Here is a 19,202-nt window from a genome sequence, read left to right as displayed (position 1 = left end):
CGCTCCCATAATTATTCCGGACTCAACCTTCGGCAACATACTGTCCCCACACTCTCCACCCAACAGTATCCATTCCCTCTGTCCTACCATCTCCTTCCCATTCTCATCTCCCCACTGTTTATTTACAGCCCTCTGAAAACGCATTCGCCCATCTTTCCCCACTCCTTCCCTTTTTCGTTCCTTTCTTCCCCATCTCCCTGCACCACAATTTCCTGATGCTGTGCCTATTTGCAGGCTAGTTCCTGCACAATTCACCAGACATCGTTCGTCTCTCTCTCTCTCTCTCTCTCTCTCTCTCTCTCTCTCTCCACCTGTGTACTACTATGTCTTCCCCTTCCCCACTCCCTACAGACTGCTGCTTGTATCCCATGTGATATTGCTTTCTGGCCCAAGATGCTTGAGTTGGCAGTTGTGTGTGCATGATGCAGGAATTGTGCTTGTCCGCACGTGTGTGTGTGTGTGTGTGTGTGTGTGTGTGTGTGTGTGTGTGTGTGTGTACGCACTTGAGTTTAAAACTAGAAAAATGTTCTTTTGCACAGTCACAGGTTCAATACCTGGGGTGCATCATTAGTTCAGATGGGGTTAAGCCAGATCCTAGGTTAACTGAGGCAGTGGATAATTTTCCAACCCCAAGAAATTTTAAAGAATTAAAATCTTTGCTAGAAGAAACCATGGACCTTGCCGTTGGTGGGGAGGCTTGTGTGCCTCAGCGATACAGATAGCCGTACCGTAGGTGCAACCACAACGGAGGGGTATCTGTTGAGAGGCCAGACAAACGTGTGGTTCCTGAAGAGGGGCAGCAGCCTTTTCAGTAGTTGCAAGGGCAACAGTCTGGATGATTGACTGATCTGGCCTTGTAACAATAGTCAAAACGGCCTTGCTGTGCTGGTACTGCGAACGGCTGAAAGCAAGGGGAAACTACAGCCGTAATTTTTCCCGAGGGCATGCAGCTTTACTGTATGATTAAATGATGATGGCGTCCTCTTGGTTAAAATATTCCGGAGGTAAAATAGTCCCCATTCGGATCTACGGGCGGGGACTACTCAGGAGGATGTCGTTATCAGGAGAAAGAAAACTGGCTTTCTACGGATCGGAGCGTGGAATGTCAGATCCCTTAATCAGGCAGGTAGGTTAGAAAGTTTAAAAAGGGAAATGGATAGGTTGAAGTTAGATATAGTGGGAATTAGTGAAGTTCAGTGGCAGGAGGAACAAGACTTCTGGTCAGGTGACTACAGGGTTATAAACACAAAATCAAATAGGGGTAATGCAGGAGTAGGTTTAATAATGAATAGGAAAATAGGAATGCGGGTAAGCTACTACGAACAGCATAGTGAACGCATTATTGTGGCCAAGATAGATACGAACCCCACACCTACTACAGTAGTACAAGTTTATATGCCAACTAGCTCTGCAGATGACGAAGAAATCGAAGAAATGTATGATGAAATAAAAGAAATTATTCAGATAGTGAAGGGAGATGAAAATTTAATAGTCATGGGTGACTGGAATTCGAGTATAGGAAAAGGGAGAGAAGGAAACATAGTCGGTGAATATGGATTGGGGCTAAGAAATGAAAGAGGAAGCCGCCTGGTAGAATTTTGCACAGAGCACAACTTAATCATAGCTAACACTTGGTTTAAGAATCATGAAAGAAGGTTGTATACATGGAAGAACCCTGGAGATACTAAAAGGTATCAGATAGATTATATAATGGTAAGACAGAGATTTAGGAACCAGGTTTTAAATTGTAAGACATTTCCAGGGGCAGATGTGGACTCTGACCACAATCTATTGGTTATGACCTGTAGATTAAAACTGAAGAAACTGCAAAAAGGTGGGAATTTAAGGAGTTGGGACCTGGATAAACTGAAAGAACCAGAGGCTGTACAGAGTTTCAGGGAGAGCATAAGGGGAGCAATTGACAGGAATGGGGGAAAGAAAGACGGTAGAAGAAGAATGGTTAGCTTTGAGGGATGAAGTAGTGAAGGCAGCAGAGGATCAAGTAGGTAAAAAGACGAGGGCTGGTAGAAATCCTTGGGTAACAGATTAAATGTTGAATTTAATTGATGAAAGGAGAAAATATAAAAATGCAGTAAATGAAGCAGGCAAAAAGGAATACAAACGTCTCAAAAATGAGATCGACAGGAAGTGCAAAATGGCTAAGCAGGGATGGCTAGAGGACAAATGTAAGGATGTAGAGGCTTATCTCACTAGGGGTAAGATAGATACTGCCTACAGGAAAATTAAGGAGACCTTTGGAGAAAAGAGAACCACTTGTATGAATATCAAGAGCTCAGATGGAAACCCAGTTCTAAGCAAAGAAGGGAAAGCAGAAAGGTGGAAGGAGTATATAGAGGGTCTATACAAGGGCGATGTGCTTGAGGACAATATTATGGAAATGGAAGAGGATGTAGATGAAGATGAAATGGGAGATACGATACTGCGTGAAGAGTTTGACAGAGCACTGAAAGACCTGAGTCGAAACAAGGCCCCTAGAGTAGACAACATTCCATTGGAACTACTGACGGCCTTGGGAGAGCCAGTCCTGACAAAACTCTACCATCTGGTGAGCAAGATGTATGAAACAGGTGAAATACCCTCAGACTTCAAGAAGAATATAATAATTCCAATCCCAAGGAAAGCAGGTGTTGACACATGTGAAAATTACCGAACTATCAGTTTAATAAGTCACAGCTGCAAAATTCTAACACGAATTCTTTACAGACGAACGGGAAAACTAGTAGAAGCCAACCTCGGGGAAGATCAGTTTGGATTCCGTAGAAACACTGGAACACGTGAGCCAATACTGACCTTACGACTTATCTTAGAAGAAAGATTAAGGAAAGGCAAACCTACGTTTCTAGCATTTGTAGACTTAGAGAAAGCTTTTGACAATGTTGACTGGAATACTCTCTTTCAAATTCTAAAGGTGGCAGGGGTAAAATACAGGGAGCGAAAGGCTATTTACAATTTGTACAGAAGCCAGATGGCAGTTATAAGAGTCGAGTGACATGAAAGGAAAGCAGTGGTTGGGAAGGGAGTAAGACAGGGTTGTAGCCTCTCCCCGATGTTGTTCAATCTGTATATTGAGCAAGCAGTAAAGGAAACAAAAGAAAAATTTGGAGTAGGTATTAAAATCCATGGAGAAGAAATAAAAACTTTGAGGTTCGCCGATGACATTGTAATTCTGTCAGAGACAGCAAAGGACTTGGAAGAGCAGTTGCATGGAATGGACAGTGTCTTGAAAGGAGGATATAAGATGAACATCAACAAAAGCAAAACGAGGATAATGGAATGTAGTCGAATTAAGTCGGGTGATGCTGAGGGAATTAGATTAGGAAATGAGACACTTAAAGTAGTAAAGGAGTTTTGCTATTTGGGGAGCAAAATAACTGATGATGGTCGAAGTAGAGAGGATATAAAATGCAGACTGGCAATGGCAAGGAAAGCGTTTCTGAAGAAGAGAAATTTGTTAACATCGAGTATAGATTTAAGCGTCAGGAAGTCATTTCTGAAAGTATTTGTATGGAGTGTAGCCATGTATGGAAGTGAAACATGGACGATAAATAGTTTGGACAAGAAGAGAATAGAAGCATTCGAAATGTGGTGCTACAGAAGAATGCTGTAGATTAGATGGGTAGATCACATAACTAATGAGGAAGTATTGAACAGGATTGTGGCACAACTTGACCAGAAGACGGGATCGGTTGGTAGGACATGTTCTCAGGCATCAAGGGATCACAAATTTAGTATTGGAGGGCAGCGTGGAGGGTAAAAATCGTAGAGGGAGACCAAGAGATGAATACACTAAGCAGATTCAGAAGGATGTAGATTGCAGTAGGTACTGGGAGATGAAGAAGCTTGCACAGGATAGAGTAGCATGGAGAGCTGCATCAAACCAGTCTCAGGACTGAAGACCACAACAACAACAACAACAACAGGTTTAGCCAACTATTAAAGCCATTCTGTGTAGAATTATGCTACAATATCAAAGCCATTAACAAAATTACTTTAGCAAGATACGGTACTTGAATGGACAGATGAGTGCGAAGTAGCAATGAGGAAAATTAAAGAAATTCTGACTAGTCCACATTTACTAACATGTCCAGATCTTGAAAAACCTTTCATTCTTCTAATGGACATATCATATTGCGCTGTTGGAGCTGTTTCAAGTCAGGAATATAATGGTGAGAAAAGACCAATTGGTTACCCCTCCAGACAAATGACCTCAGCAGAAATTAATCATAGTACTACTGAGAAGGAGTTGCTAGTTCTCATGATTGGAGTAAATAACTTTAAGTGTTACTTATATGCATGTCAGTTCACTGTGTTTATGGACCACACTGCTTTAGTATGGATGTTAAGTTCAAAAGATCCCAGTGGTTGCTTAATGAGATTAGCATTAAAATTGTCAGAATATGATTACACAGTTCAGTATAAGCCTGATCGCCTGGACAGCAATGCTGACAGCCTATGTAGAAAGGTTAGAGTTGCACAAACAGTTTTCACAGAAGAACTGAGAGTATCACAAGAGAGAGAGATGTAGAATGCCACCACTATGCATCACTCTCTGATTCTGGTACAGACGATAGTACACTATATCGCAAGACACCATTGGGTAGTAGACTAGTGATTCCTAAAGAATTGCAACAATGAATAATAGCGCAGCGCCATGACAGTTTACTGGCCTGCCATAGTGGGCAATGAGTTATAAATGCAAGAACAGCCTCTAATTACTGGTGGAAAGGTCAACATACCGACGTTAGGAACTACAAACAAAATTGTCTGCCTTGTGCGCAAAGAGCACCTCCACAAAGGACTAAAGTTTCTTTACAAACATTACCAGAAGCATCAAACCCATTTCAAATTGTAGCCTTGGATATCTGCAGCCCATTTGCACAAAGCATCAAGAATAACAAATATATATTGTCAATTACTGATCGCTTTTCACAGTATTTAATTTTGATACCACTTGTGGGTATGACCACTGAAGCTGTTGCTCGCACCTTTGTCAATCACTTGGTACTGCAGTTTGGAAGTCCCAATACAATGCTCACTGACCAACGCTCAAATTTTATGATGGCCCTTTTTACTCAAGTTTGCAAAATGTTGTGAATAAAAAATGGCAAATTACACCCTTTCACCCTAAAGCCAATGGGTGCCTAGAGCGAGTGCACAAAACTACTGTGTGAACGCTATCATATTATGTAGGAAAGACTCAGATTGAGACAGATATGTAGGATTTGTCACCTCAGCATACAATAGTCGTGTCCTTGAGACAATGGGATATTCCCTGTACCAAGCAGTCTATGGGAGACCAATGAATTCACCATTTGAGACTGACAAATCAGTACAGGTGAAGTAGAAAGGCTTGCCCACCATCTCAAAGTCATATGGAACCAAGTTAAATACAGTAATTTTAAAGTCACACAAAAACAGAGGGAACATAGGAACAAAGGCACTCCAGTCCCTCAATATAAACCTGGTGATATGGTATTGTTCCAAAATCCTGTGATGAAAAAGGGACATACTAAGAAGTTCATTTCTCGGTATGAGGGCCCCTTCCCTCTATTGCACATCACCTCCCTGGTGAATGCCGAAATTCAGTTACCTGATCATACTGCAATAGTACACTTTGATGGGCTTAAGCCATATCAAGATCCATCTGTGCCACCTGAACCAGCACCACCTGCTTCTATCCTTGAAGTCATTTTGACCGGTAAAGGTATCACTACTAAAAGGCAGACAAAGATGAAAGAATGGGTGCTACCAGCACATCCTCGCTATGCTTTAAAAACAAGCATCCCTATGCCCTGAGGTCCAGGGACTAAATGAAAAGGACGTAGTGATAAGAATGTCGAAAAATTATAAGAAGGATAAGAATCATTTACTTATTTGTTTGTATCTATAAAATGTACTAGCCGGACAGAACTGAGTGCAACAGAGATGCATGCTGTTCTGCTAAAACCAAAAAATGGGCAAGGATTGCTTGTGCTCTTTTATGCTTCTAGTTGAGTCATGTTATAATATAATCATAGTGTTAAGCATCAGCAACTAGAGCAGAGGAAAGTGATAAGATTCAAGTCATGAGAACTAACTGATAAGTGAGCTAACTAATTAATGCTTTTTCAGTTGTGGCAAATTTCTGCCAGTTACAGGAAAACATGAAAGTATGAGTAAGTTTGTGATACAGCCGTCATGAGTTACATAAGTTAGACATCATCTACCATTTACACTTGATCACAAACAGAAAATCTACAGAGAGTAAGTTGTTACGAATCCATGGCAACACATTTCTTAAATTTAATTAATGCAGGCCCAGGAAGGCAAAAACCTCCACAAGGAATATAGGAAACCAAGACAGTTTGCATTATGTCACTATAAGTGAAATAGATGCCAAATGTAGCAAAAAGACCTCTCAAATGCTTAATAGTAATCCATTCCTCAGAAATACATGTGGTCGCAAGTCAATGCAAGTGTTAGATCCACATGAAGAACCCAAGTTATGCTCCACTTGAGAGTCAGTCAGAAGCTACTTCTTGTGCCATAATTTGAACACCTAGAAAATGTAGAGAAAGTTAACTGCCATGTCACTCAATGTTACAAGTACCATTGGACAGCTTGAGAGTCAAAACCTCACACTTCCAAGTAACAGCTGTTACCAGTACGCAACTGTTTCATTTCTTCCTACAATGCTTCACACATTGTGCAGTTCTATTTCTTAACAAGTGTTATGAGATGTTTTTTCAGTCAATTATTTATACTGCCACAAGCAAATTGCTATGAATGTCTACACAGAGTGTAACAAGTTACCAACTGTGTTAATTTTGAAGTCAACCAATTGTATTTACATGAAGATGAAATGGTTCACTAACACAGCTAACTTCTATGCAACACTTAAAACTTGCGCGAGTTGAGTTAGAAGTGTACTTTTAAACAAAGCCTTGACTACTATTTTACACTTCAATTTTGCACACTGAGACAGCAATTCAATCCCATTTAGGTTCAAGATTGTTGTTTATTATTTGCTAGTAAGGAAAATTTGTTATAAAACAAGAAACTAATAAAGATAGGCTTACTCTTGCCAACTCAAAGGCAACAGGACCGTAAACGTGTTACTAAAAATTTCTACACCATAGAATCATTTATCGACAGCCTGGTAAACATCTTTCCATCCTCATGATATGAAAAATATTAATGGAGTTACAATTGGGAAAGCTTAGCTGCTATGGCGAGCAATGTCACATTGTCGCTCGCGTGCAGGATTCAAATGCGTGCAGGCTCCCTCACCACTTCTAGCAGCAATTGGCGTCCATCGCTCTGACGTCGCATGGCGCTCATCTGTCTGGTCACATGCCCGCTTGTTGTTTATGACCTGCACATATGCATTTCTATACTGACTGGAGCATACCAGTAGATCATTTCCTTTCATAATCACCAACTGCATCCCAGCTTTGCAAAGAATTATTGAAATGTAAAGTTAAGGCATTAAATCCGTTATCAAATAAACGGTTACGCACTCGCCTAATGGCTTAAGTAAGTCCAATGTTAGACTGCTCAGGGATCACCTGAAAGCATTCTGCACAATCTACCATATCAATCATAGTATGAAAGCTAATGCCAATAGCTTTCAGTAGATAAAAGAAAATATTTTTAATTTCTCAAGGAACCCGATTCCATTGTGTGATTGAAGAAGCAGAACCATAATGGACTTAGTTTTGAGTGTAAACAATTATACCAGTCCCATTAGGAATTTCAGTTAACACTTTCTGGCAGATTTGGTTGTGCCATCTGTCATCATAACAGGAGTAATTAACGGAGATTCATGTTTTAGCAAGGATCAGCTACTATATGCATTTTTGTGCAAATCCTTGCTATGTGAGAGAGAGACAATATAATACGCCGCAATAGTCAAATCCTTCTCGAGTACACTTACTCCTAACAGAGATTTCAAACTAAGCAGATAACATACTAAGATACAAATACCGTGAAATTCTACTCAGGATACCATGGAGGAAATACCAACTATTAATGGTGTTCAGTAATGCTTCACTCAAATTATGATGTGAACTGCCATTTATTTTGTGGCCGCAATCACACTATAGGGACTTGAGCATCTGAAAGCGACTATGCATAAACAGCTTATCAATCTGCAGTATTTCCAGTCAAATCCTTACGTCACTAAACATAATTGAAGTGACCTATTAGTTTTCATATTTAATGATAACAACAAATTATCGAGTATTACACATTGATATAGATCCTACCACTGTACCTATGAGCCAAATACATTTTCCAATGTTTCTCAGCCGTGTGAATATTGCTCTTCATAAAGGCACTGGACAAGCAGCTCGTGCTCCAGAGGTACGCTCGCTATCGATGCGACATGGTATCGTATTGACTATAGCACATACCACTGTATCACGCCACAGCAATTGCACCGAGCCTCGCTTAGCTACAGGGTTCAGCACCTTACATAACACAGCTAGAAAACTTTGGAATACAGCCACAATCTCCCCTCTGCACATCAAAATAGCTTATTGATTTTACCAAACACCATTATTCATGTCCTCATAAAATACATATGGGAAAAAAATAAACAGACTTAAAGCTACTTCTTATTATTTACAACTGGTTTTCAGACTTCAAGGTAAGTTCATTGCTGGAAAATAAACTGTTGCTATCTTTGAGAACCTCTGATGCAGCGCAAAAATTCACATGATATTGCAGGTAGGTTGAATAAATCACTGCGAAGGTCTTCAATGATGACTTACGGTAATGAAGAGTACACACATAAAGAAAGAAAACATGTAATGATACAAATCCTCAATGAATATATCACCCAGTAGTAAAGTATTTGAGAGAGCCAAAAACTGTTAAGAAGATTATCTACATCTACATCCCTACTCCACAAGCCACCTGACGGTGTGTGGTGAAGGATACTTTGAGTACCTCTATTGGTTCTCCCTTCTACTCCAGTCTTGTATTGTTCATGGAAAGAAAGATTGTTGGTATGCCTCTGTGTGGGCTCTAATCTCTCCGATTTTACCCTCATGGTCTCTTCGCGAGATGTACATAGGAGGGAGCAATATACTGCTTGACTCCTCGGTGAAGGTATGTTCTTGAAACTTCAACAAAAGCCCGTGCCAAGCTACTGAGCGTCTCTCCTGCAGAATCTTCCACTGGAGTTTATCTATCATCTCCGTAACGCTTTTGCGATTACTAAATGATCCTGTAATGAAGCACACTGCTCTCCATTGGATCTTCTCTATCTCTTCTATCTTCTTGTCTTAGCAACAAGTAGAAGTAACATTGGAATTCATGACACAGCTTAAGGTATAGTAAGAACTGTTAAGCGCACATTGCTCAATACTTTCACGTGAAATATACCAGCCTAGAGACGGAAGTAAATGAGAACAGAGGTAATGAGAGAAAAGGTATCACAACAGCCCCTGCTCTAGCTCTTACTGAAAAAAATAAGTGAAAATGTTTATTGTGATTAGCATAAGGTTTTGGAGCTCTGCTTGCATGTCTTTGTATTTCATTATGTATTTCGTACTTTATCCGGCAGTCTACCTCCTCTCTCTGAGCTTGTCTCCCCACTTTGAAGTATATTTTTTTATTTTTATGTTACTATGTCATGTATAAATGTGTTCAATGCAATTAGAGGGTGCTCAAACTGAGCTATGGAGAAGTATTGTAACTTTGTTCATTTGAAAATAGCAATTGAGAGAAACATTCCAAATATGAAGACATAAGTCCTTATCTAAATACTGTAAATAATTGCTGCTCACCAAATAGAGGAGATGCTCAGTTGCATATAGGTACAACAAAACAACTGTCACAAATTAACCTTTGGCCAGTATGGCCTTCACCAAAACTAGATAAAAACACACACACACACACACACACACACACACACACACACACACACACACACACACAACTGCAGTCTCTGGCAACTGAACCCACACTTTTTGATGAAGGCCATACTGTCCGAAAGCTAATTTGTGACAGTCTTATTGTTGCACCTATGTGCGATTCAGCATCTCAGCTATATGGTGAGTAGCATCTTTCCTTTTCATAATATTGTTACATTCCATCCTCAATTTTCCATTGTATGATATTGTAATTAATTATTTGCTCTCACTTTACATAAAAAATATTTTTTGTGCTGAATCCAAACACAGTGTGCGTGTCATGACACACATTACTTTAACAATTTAGGTACAGTAGCAATCCCCATAGAATGGGTGGTAGGAAAAGATTATCCCATGAGAACCGGTAGTAGTTACCTGCACTACAATCCATTCAGAATCATTGTCTTGGTGACACCACAAGCTCTACTGCAGTAAGCCAAAATAAGGCAGCCGACTGCGAAGAACCGGCTTAGTGGCCTCAACATTACACCCTTAGGCAAACGGAAATGCCGAAAGGTGTAATCTATAAATTGACACGAGACTAAACACCTATTGATTTCTATGGTAGACCGAGTACGCTTGAATCGATTCGACACAGTTATTTACACTACTGACGGGGCATGGTGCATGTGCCTCCATTCCGCTGGACTTGCCAGTTGGCGTCCATGACCGCATGCTGCTGCAGCTGATTTTTTTTTTACCTTCCTGCTTTTATCGCTTACCCTACTGCCATGTTATCAGCCGCATTCTGTATGTCTTTTTTTTTGTTGATGTGGAGCTAGCCGGATTAATCGAGACTAAGCAATCTGACAGTACCAAGACTATCATATTCTTTTCCAGCCATATCATACCAAGGTATTGCTCCTCTCTTGTTGCAGTGATCCGTCGCACTCTCTCAGGTATCGCCATAAGATGTCAACAGTGTCCTAATTAATTAACCAAGTATATCACTTACATGCAGCAAGTAAAGCCTCACAAAGATAGCGAACACTTCGCACTTTAACATCACATGCCTAAGCTTAAGGTACTGAAATACAACTTTGCTGCTTGTTGGTCATCATGAAACTGTGTTGCTTCTTTGCTCCACTTGGTACTGAGCAAGATACTGAATGACATACTCAGAATTATTCCAATCGAGTGGTCGTTTCAACCATTACATCTGTGCCTGTAGCTCTATGGATCATTGACAATATCGTATGGATTTTGTATAAATACATCCACAATAAAACCTGCGAGTCACCACCACAGGTTGTACCAAATCCCCAGCCAGATGGTGAATACCTTGGGTAATGTCTGATGAGTCACACAACATCACACGCATGGCCCTTCCAATAGGATAAGCTTCTGTATAACTGTCTACGCAACTTTTATGCATAATTTGTTGAAAACAGTTTTATGGGAAAGTAGTCTTCAGATGCCTGGAGTAAAAACACACTAACTATCTGTAAAGAAAGTGTCTGATACCTCGTTTGATCAGCTGCCAATTACACCTCTTACAGACTCATTCTGTATTTGTATCTATACCTTATTATTAGTTTACTCCTGTCTATTGTGAGTTCCGTGAGCCTCCATTGACACGAGTGTTGCAGTCGCTGGTACACGACATGCTCTCATTTGGCCAGCTGGCCGTTTAACAATCTCGAATCCGGGTCTGTATTACAGCGACCAGGTGACCATGCACTTTGGCTCAGTTGCAGCCCAGCTGGTCACCACCACTGTGCCTGCCATCGCCTTGGGTCCACACCCACACACAGTCAACTACCGGCCACAACACCAATTCTAAACGCTTCGCAAAGTGTGTAGAAAATACATTACATTACCACATACTTCCAATTATGAATGACTCAAGTGACATCAATGGCTAATGATATTGTAAAGTAAAAACACAAACTTTGTACCCCTTATTGCATATTTCATAATCATTTTTTTTTTTAAATGAGAATTCAACCCTCCATTTGTTTTAAGATCCCTCTTTTCAATAAAAAAAAACACTAACTTTCAGCTACCTTCTTTATATGTCTAAAGTGGTTTGAACTGGTCATTAAGATGATTAGTGTCAACCATTGAACCAATCACAGACCTGTAACCGGCTCTCATGGAAGGGGGAAGGAATTGTACATGGCAATGGGTAATAATCATAAAAATTTTTATTGTATTCTGCTTGCATCACTTTAAATTAGCCTCAGGCAGTGGCGTGAGCAGTTACAAAAACTACTCCGAAGTATGTGTGGATGGCTCCCACACTATTACGTTGAGCTAGGGAAGCCACCACCACGGTATTGCTGAGTGAGAGACTCCAACTTTCTGCCTTCACATGAGGTACGCAAGAGGGTCTGCAAAGTAGCGGCTGTTACAGTGGGTCACCCTCTTGCCTGCCAGCTGCCTTACCCACTAGAAGTGTCCACTGGTCCCTCCTACTGAAGGGCAAAATGCTCTTTCCATACCATGCACAGTTCACTCCACAGCCATAGCCAGTTTTCATGAATATTGTACCCATTAGTAGTAGTTCTTGGGAATAAAACCCATTTTTCCCTGAATCCCGGCATTTCTCATTTTATGTGCACGAAAAACACTATGGATGCCCACCCGAGCTCCTGATACCATCCTGACACGTACACTCAGTACTGCATAAGAGAGGGTGTGGGTATTGGATGAGTGAAGTTAAGAGTCCTGGAGCAGGGATGGGGTAAGGCATGAGGCAGGGGCTTAGCAGAGACTTGAGGCCAGGAGGATTGCGAGACTGAAGACAACTCTCACATAAGAAATTCAGAAAAGTTAGTGTTGGGGGTGGGGAGTCTAGGAGGTGGCAGTATCCAATGGCATAATTTCAATCTGAATCCTCCAACGCCTGCCCCCCCTCCCCACACACACACACACACACACACACACACACACACACACACAAGCTTCTCTGAATTATGTACACGAAACCGTCTTTCCAACACACACTTTGATCCCATAAATCACCTGGCATTAATATCCACTACGCCCCTGCCCCATACCCATCCGCCCCCCCCCCCCACCTCCCCCAATCCCAGAACTGTAATTTCACTCATCCTGAGCCCACACCTTCTTCCTCGTTGCAGTCTTTCCTTCTGTTCTCCCACCCCAACTCAATCCACAACTTGGTGGCCAGAGACAGTGGTCATGTGTGTGTGAGCTGTGCTTGCATAAGTGTGTGTGTGTGTGTGTGTGTGTGTGTTGTCTACTTTAGAAGAGGACCTTTTGGCCAATATCTCACATTTTTAGCAGTCTTTTCTTGTGCCTGTCTGCAACTAAACATCTACTCTATATCGCGAATAGAAAAATATCCTTAAAAACTGCAGTTTTATATATATATATATATATATATATATATATATATATATATATATATATATAATAGAGGGAAACATTCCACGCGGGAAAAATATATTTAAAAACAAAGATGATGTGACTTACCATACGAAAGCGCTGGCAGGTCGATAGAAACACAAAAACAGACACATACATACACACAAAATTCAAGCTTTCGCATCAAACTGTTGCCTCATCAGGAAAGAGGGAAGGAGAGGGAAAGACGAAAGGAAGTGGGTTTTAAGGGAGGGGATAAGGAGTCATTCCAATCCCGGGAGCGGAGAGACTTACCTTAGGGGGAAAAAAGGACGGGTATACACTCGCACACACACATATATCCATCCACACATATACAGACACAAGCAGACATATTTAAAGACAAAGAGTTTGGGCAGAGATGTCAGTCGAGGCGGAAGTGCAGAGGCAAAGATGATGTTGAATGACAGGTGAGGTATGAGTGGCGGCAACTTGAAATTAGCGGAGATTGAGGCCTGGTGGGTAACGGGAAGAGAGGATATATTGAAGAGCAAGTTCCCATCTCCGGAGTTCGGATAGGTTGGTGTTGGTGGGAAGTATCCAGATAACCCGGACGGTGTAACACTGTGCCAAGATGTGCTGGCCGTGCACCAACGTATGTTTAGCCACAGGGTGATCCCCATTACCAACAAACACTGTCTGCCTGTGTCCATTCATGCAAATGGACAGTTTGTTGCTGGTCATTCCTACATAGAATGCATCACAGTGTAGGCAGGTCAGTTGGTAAATCACGTGGGTGCTTTCACATGTGGCTCTGCCTTTGATCGTGTACACCTTCCGGGTTACAGGACTGGAGTAGGTGGTGATGGGAGGGTGCATTGGACAGGTTTTACACCGGGGGCGGTTACAAGGATAGGAGCCAGAGGGTAGGGAAGGTGGTTTGGGGATTTCATAGGGATGAACTAACAGGTTACGAAGGTTAGGTGGACGGCGGAAAGACACTCTTGGTGGAGTGTGGAGGATATCATGAAGGATGGATCTCATTTCAGGGCAGGATTTGAGGAAATCGTATCCCTGCTGGAGAGCCACATTCAGAGTCTGGTCCAGTCCCGGTAAGTATCCTGTCACAAGTGGGGCACTTTTGTGGTTCTTCTGTGGGGGTTTCTGGGTTTGAGGGGATGAGGAAGTGGCTCTGGTTATTTGCTTCTGTACCAGGTCGGGAGGGTAGTTGCGGGATGCGAAAGCTTGAATTTTGTGTGTATGTATGTGTCTGTTTGTGTTTCTATCGACCTGCCAGCGCATTCGTATGGTAAGTCACATCATCTTTGTTTTTTATATATACACTCCTGGAAATTGAAATAAGAACACCAAGAATTCTTTGTCCCAGGAAGGGGAAACTTTATTGACACATTCCTGGGGTCAGATACATCACATGATCACACTGACAGAACCACAGGAACATAGACACAGGCAACAGAGCATGCACAACGTCGGCACTAGTACAGTGTATATCCACCTTTTGCAGCAATGCAGGCTGCTATTCTCCCATGGAGACGATTGTAGAGATGCTGGATGTAGTCCTGTGGAACGGCTTGCCATGCCATTTCCACCTGGCGCCTCAGTTGGACCAGCGTTCGTGCTGGACATGCAGACCGCGTGAGACGACGCTTCATCCAGTCCCAAACATGCTCAATGGGGGACAGATCCGGAGATCTTGCTGGCCAGGGTAGTTGACTTACACCTTCTAGAGCACGTTGGGTGGCACGGGATACATGCGGACGTGCATTGTCCTGTTGGAACAGCAAGTTCCCTTGCCGGTCTAGGAATGGTAGAACGATGGGTTCGATGACGGTTTGGATGTACCGTGCATTATTCAGTGTCCCCTCAACGATCACCAGTGGTGTACGGCCAGTGTAGGAGATCGCTCCCCACACCATGATGCCGGGTGTTGGCCCTGTGTGCCTCGGTCGTATGCAGTCCTGATTGTGGCGCTCACCTGCACGGCACCAAACACGCATACGACCATCATTGGCACCAAGGCAGAAGCAACTCTCATCGCTGAAGACGACACGTCTCCATTCGTCCCTCCATTCACGCCTGTCGCGAGACCACTGGAGGCGGGCTGCACGATGTTGGGGCGTGAGCGGAAGACGGCCTAACGGTGTGCGGGACCGTAGCCCAGCTTCATGGAGACGGTTGCGAAGGGTCCTCGCCGATACCCCAGGAGCAACAGTGTCCCTAATTTGCTGGGAAGTGGCGGTGCAGTCCCCTATGGCACTGCGTAGGATCCTACGGTCTTGCCGTGCATCCGTGCGTCGCTCCGGTCCGGTCCCTGGTCGACGGGCACGTGCACCTTCTGCCGACCACTGGCGACAACATCGATGTACTGTGGAGACCTCACGCCCCACGTGTTGAGCAATTCGGCGGTACGTCCACCCGGCCTCCCGTATTCCCACTATACGCCCTCGCTCAAAGTCCGTCAACTGCACATACGGTTCACGTCCACACTGTCGCGGCGTGCTGCCAGTGTTAAAGACTGCGATGGAGCTCCGTATGCCACGGCAAACTGGCTGACACTGACGGCGGCGGTGCACAAATGCTGCGCAGCTAGCGCCATTCGACGGCCAACACCGCGGTTCCTGGTGTGTCCGCTGTGCCGTGCGTGTGATCATTGCTTGTACAGCCCTCTCGCAGTGTCTGGAGCAAGTATGGTGGGTCTGACACACCGGTGTCAATGTGTTCTTTTTTCCATTTCCAGGAGTGTATATATAAAATAGAGGGAAACATTCCACGTGGGAAATTTAAATCTAAAAACAAAGATGATGTGACTTACCGAACGAAAGCGCTGGCAGGTCGATAGACACACAAACAAACACAAACACACACACAAAATTCAAGCTTTCGCAACAAACTGTTGCCTCATCAGGAAAGAGGGAAGGAGAGGGAAAGACGAAAGGATGTGGGTTTTAAGGGAGAGGGTAAGGAGTCATTCCAATCCCGGGAGCGGAAAGACTTACCTTAGGGGGAAAAAAGGACGGGTATACACTCGCACACACACACATATCCATCCACACATATACAGACACAAGCAGACATATTTGGTCTTTAAATATGTCTGCTTGTGTCTGTATATGTGTGGATGGATATGTGTGTGTGTGCGCGCGAGTGTATACCCGTCCTTTTTTCCCCCTAAGGTAAGTCTTTCCGCTCCCGGGATTGGAATGACTCCTTACCCTCTCCCTTAAAACCCACATCCTTTCGTCTTTCCCTCTCCTTCTCTCTTTCCTGATGAGGCAACAGTTTGTTGCGAAAGCTTGAATTTTGTGTGTATGTTTGTGTTTGTTTGTGTGTCTGTCGACCTGCCAGCACTTTCATTTGATAAGTCACATCATCTTTGTTTTTAGAGATTTTTTATATATATATATATATATAAAAACAAAGATGATGTGACTTACCATACGAAAGCGCTGGCAGGTCGATAGAAACACAGACAGACACATACATACATATGGTAAGTCAAATCATCTTTGTTTTTAAATATATTTTTCCCGCATGGAATGTTTCCCTATTTTATATATATATATATATATATATATATATATATATATATATATATATATATATATATATATATAGCTAGAAACATATACATAGTAGACAGTTTTTCAGTTATAAGATGCAAAATAAATAGAATATAATCCATACTAATCTGACAGAGCTAAAAGCAAGCAACTAAGAAGACAGATCACAACACTACAGGAGCAAAAGGGCTTCACAGGAACAAAAAATATCCTTACCTGTCAACTTCATACATGTTACTCTGTAGACATAAAACACAGGTTTCTGAATATTCTGACTCAGTGATAGGTATTACGTGGAATTCCATGAAAATCGAAGGGATTCTGATTTTTCATTTTTAGAATGAAGACATGGAAGTCTAACAATGGAAAATCCAGGATGGAATGTAACAATATTATGAAAAGAAAAGTTGGTACTCACCACACAGTGGAGATGCCGAGTCGCAGATAGGCGCAGCAAAAAGACTGTCACAAACAAAGCTTTCGGCCAGTAAGGCCTTCGGCAAAAATAAATCACTCACTACCTCCCTCCCTCACACACACACACACACACACACACACACACACACACACACACACACACACACACACACGAGTGTAGTCTCAGGCAACTGACACTACACTGCCCAGTGTGGTTTCAGTTGCCTGAGACTGCAGTCAAGTGTGTGAGTTGCGTTTGCATTTACGTGAGTGTGTGTGTGTGTGTGATTTATTTTTGACAAATGCCTTACTGGCCAAAAACTTTATTTTTGACATTCTCCAAAGCATGGAACTCTATTTAACATGCAACGTAAACTAAATAACAATTACATAACAGCCATCTAAAAAAATGGAATATAATATCTCGAAGCATACTGCACATTCCTCTTGGAACACCAGATGGCACAACCATAACATACACAACAACTATTAAAACACAATATTAGTAAGGCATACTGATGATGAAAACTTAACAAGCAGTAAAAAAGAACAGAGATAATTATTATCTATTTCTTACAGTGTGATTGCATAAATTGCAAAGAAGTGTTTCCATGAGAGCTTTAAGGTCTTGTACATCCAGTTGCTCCTCTGGTTCAGACCAACTGCTAAAGCCAAGCAGTGCTGAGACATGACCATGGTCTTCCAAGCTTGCCAAAATTATGTCAAGTAACATTCTCTGTAAACATCACAAAACATAGTTGAAACTTCCATAAAATAATAATATTTCATAGTGCAATCAAGACGTCAAAACAAGTAAATAAAGGTTTATGTGGTATATCAATACAATAAAATATTTCGGTACTTCTTTCCATGTCAATTCACAGTGTGTCCACAGTGTTTTGAAAGGAATCAGGTCACTTAGTCTCCTCTCACCTTCTTGTGAAGAAGATGGGCCATAAGACGAAAGGAGAGTATATGTGTTCTGAAATATGGTCACACTGTGAACTGATGTCAAGAAATCCGAGGAGATTTTGTAACATCAAACTAGTTCAATTAATAATGCATTCTTTCTTAATTTATTTTCATTCATTTTTAGCCAATGAAGAACAGCCAGGGGGAAAATATTGAGGTAGATAAAACTGTACAAGGAGGAAATAATTTATTTAAAGTAAATTACTCATGGAAACATGAACTTTTCTGTCAGGCATTTTCACGTTATTTGTAAAGCGTAGATGCAGATATAGAAATAATTCTGATCAGAGAGCAGTATGATGCAAAAAACTGAACTTAACAGGCAGGAGTAAATGAAGAAAATTCATAGTGATTACAGAAGAGTATTCTACAAATATTTCAAATGTCAGCTTTTAAACTTACCTTTAATTAAGATTCCCTTATTTTGTGCATGTGGTGAGATGAACATGACTAATGTTTTACCAGGTGATTATAGCTCAAAACAGTGTAGAAGATAAAATAATTTTGGTTAACTTTTTTCCCCTTGGCTCAGTATGGTGTATTTTGATTTAACTTAAGAGTTACACACATTCAAAAGTAAAGATGACCAGATGTTGCCACATTTTCATAAGCAACAAAGTAAGTAGGTCTGCAACAGTTAAAACCAAGCTCACAATGCAAGAACACAAAACTCATAAACAAGTATACACTCCATTGAAAATCAGTTATCATGAATGACCGTTCATAATGTAAAAGTCAATCCATTAAGCCAAATGCACTATGTAAACAGAAAGAGCTGCAGCCAACACATAGAAAGAGCAGTGAAGAAGACTCAATTATGACCAATCTCATGTCCCAGGGCAGACATGTGCCATCCTCTTTTAAGGAAGAGCTTGCCAAATGTTTTACAACATCTGCAGAATGGTTACAATGAGATGCAAATAAGAAGTGCCTTAAAGGAAGGTAGGAGAGGAAATGACAAACCAGAAGAAGAGGCCATACGTGTACTCCTGCCGTACGC

The 19,202-nt window shown here is 41.8% G+C and overlaps 1 protein-coding gene across 1 annotated transcript in view; it reads right to left on the bottom strand.

The window, feature by feature from the left end:
- LOC124621816 (probable E3 ubiquitin-protein ligase HERC1) overlaps window positions 1-19,202 on the bottom strand; it is a 766,600-nt gene that overhangs the window by 606,947 nt on the left and 140,451 nt on the right. Inside the window, exon 13 of the mRNA XM_047147255.1 lies at window positions 17,808-17,966. Within this exon, the coding sequence (XP_047003211.1) occupies window positions 17,808-17,966 (159 nt within the window). The remainder of the gene's footprint in view (window positions 1-17,807; window positions 17,967-19,202) is intronic.

The sequence above is a fragment of the Schistocerca americana genome, chromosome 7 (genome assembly GCF_021461395.2).
Source record: "Schistocerca americana isolate TAMUIC-IGC-003095 chromosome 7, iqSchAmer2.1, whole genome shotgun sequence".
NCBI classification, from domain to species: domain Eukaryota; kingdom Metazoa; phylum Arthropoda; class Insecta; order Orthoptera; family Acrididae; genus Schistocerca; species Schistocerca americana.
The sequence above is the reverse complement of the archived record's forward strand: the minus strand, read 5'-3'. Positions and strand labels throughout refer to the sequence as shown.